Source organism: Pogona vitticeps, chromosome 3 (genome assembly GCF_051106095.1).
Source record: "Pogona vitticeps strain Pit_001003342236 chromosome 3, PviZW2.1, whole genome shotgun sequence".
NCBI classification, from domain to species: Eukaryota; Metazoa; Chordata; class Lepidosauria; order Squamata; family Agamidae; genus Pogona; species Pogona vitticeps.
The window spans coordinates 199,932,603-199,934,858 of NC_135785.1; the positions used below are offsets into that span (position 1 = coordinate 199,932,603).

General features: G+C 43.1%; 1 protein-coding gene across 1 annotated transcript in view; it reads left to right on the top strand.

Moving 5' to 3' along the window:
* TMPRSS2 (transmembrane serine protease 2) overlaps positions 1 to 2,256 on the top strand; it is a 40,955-nt gene that overhangs the window by 33,450 nt on the left and 5,249 nt on the right. The window contains exon 13 of the mRNA XM_020789371.3: positions 771 to 923. Within this exon, the coding sequence (XP_020645030.3) occupies positions 771 to 923 (153 nt within the window). The remainder of the gene's footprint in view (positions 1 to 770; positions 924 to 2,256) is intronic.

The window sequence follows — 2,256 nt, forward strand, 5'->3', positions numbered from 1 at the left end:
AAACACTCAAAAGCAGCAGGTTGCTGGTGTCAGTGCCACAGTATTTAATAGGTTCAAAGGGGTGTCTCCCTGTTTGTTTAAATCTGCACTGGTGAAAGCAACATTTTCATTCTGCATCTGTGCCCAATGAACTAAAATTTTCAAAAGCAGTCATACCTAATTTGTCTTGCTTTAGTAAATGATTACCATTGCCAAATCTCCCTATTGCAAAAAATGCTGTAACTGATTAACTCCATGTAACTGTTAAAGGCACATCCTTCCTTCTGTGTCCAGCTTTTCCTGCTGTTAGCCTTGGGATAGCAAGGCCCCTGCCATTATCTTCATTGCTTCTGAAAATGCCTTTCACATTGTGGGTGCTGCATCTAAATAATAACAATAACCAATACTGCAGCAGTCCCTATATTAGGGTGAGCTGGCTGCAGATTTTATTATTTTATTTTATTTTATTAGATTTATACCCTGCCCATCTAGACAGATAGTCTATTCTGTTAGCAAAATATGAATGTCTAGCAACTGTTGCATTTTACTTCTTCGGTAATAGGACAACTATCTTTTCTTTGGCTCTATGCACCTCTTGCCCTCAGCTGACATGATAAATTTACATTGTATTGTTTCTTTGACAAATGCAGTTTTATTTGATTAATGTTCGTTATCTTGATTATAGAGCTATTTGAAATGTTCATCAAGTTCCACCATTTGTTGGAGGCCTCCTGACAGTTGATTGTGATAAAATCACAGCAACAATTTTAGGGCTTGTATTTTTGTTTTAGGGCGACAGTGGCGGTCCATTGGTAACTACGAAAAATTCTATATGGTGGTTAGTGGGCGATACAAGTTGGGGAGCAGGCTGTGCTATCCTATACAGACCAGGAGTTTATGGAAATATGACTGTGTTTGCTGAATGGATTTACAGAAATATGCAGGTAACTCTAATTGTACATTTTGATAGCACGTAGTGCTCTTGGGTGTCATGGTTCTTTGTCAAAATATATTGAATGTTGTGTTAATTGGAAATTATGCACTGGGCTGCTGTGTGAGATAACGGAAGAAGACTCTCTTTGTTTTCAGTTAGTCAAGCAACTGTTCTGCCCATGAGGTCAGAGCAGAGCTTTTATCACATAGCCTGTGTTCCACTGTAGGGAGTCAACTTATCTTTGTCACGTTGAAGGATGACTAAGATAGGAAAGCCAGGAAGTGGCTCTATACCAGTGATGGCTAACCCTTTTGAGCCCAAGTGCCCAAACTGCGGGGGGCGCGAACCAGCGGGCGGTGTGCAAGTGGAAGTGTTGGCAGAAGGGGGAATCCTGGGCATGGAGGTGCCTCGAGACCCCACTCTGGATCCGCCTCCAATTGTTGCCAACCCCAGACAGCGACAGCTGCTCCAGATCCTGGCCTGCCCACCTGTTGGGGCACTAGCAGTGCGACTGCTGCCACCTCCTCAGGTTTCACTGCTGGGGGTAGCGATCCGGCAACTTATGGTTTGTGTGCCCACAGAGAGGGCTCTGCATGCCAGCTGTGGCACGTGTGCCATAGGTTTGCCATCACTGTTTTGTACAGACAGTGTTACATTTCATCATAAAGGGGATTAGAAACATTATATATTCCTCCACATATTCTCCATCTCACTGCTCACTGGTGGATTGACAACATTGCACTTAATCTAAATAGCAGTGAAATGCTGCTCCAAAGAAGACTGAGAACAACTAGTTGACTCTAAACTCCCATTCCTGTCTTGCACCTACCTATGCCTTGATGTATTATCTCTTCACATTGCAGGAAGAGAGCAGGGGAAAGTGTCACTTCTTAAAATATGATTTCCTTTTTTAAAATATCTAGATATTCTTTCACATTGAGAGTAAGAATTGAGGGTGTGGAGTGTGGCATAGCGGAAGAGTCATAGAGATTTGAAGAGGGTGGAAGGGAACTCCCCCTCAGGACATTTAGCTTTTTGATTATTGCAAGGGATGGGGAGACAAGCAGTGCATGGGCCTTTCCTTTCCAGCTAGAACAGCTCTGCGATAAAGCCCTCCATCCCTGTTGCCTTGGTAGAAGTGGCAGGAAGGAAAAGAGGAAGCTTGGTTGTTGGTGTCTGCTACTGATTCTGTAGCAATGATGATGCTCTGGGAGGTCACAAAATAGCAGGGGCTGTGTTGCACGTCCCTGATTTTAATGGGCCCTGTGAAAATATACAAACTCAGTATAGTACTGTACTTCTAGATGGAATTTTCTAATGTTGCTTGTGTTTTTTTCTACCAG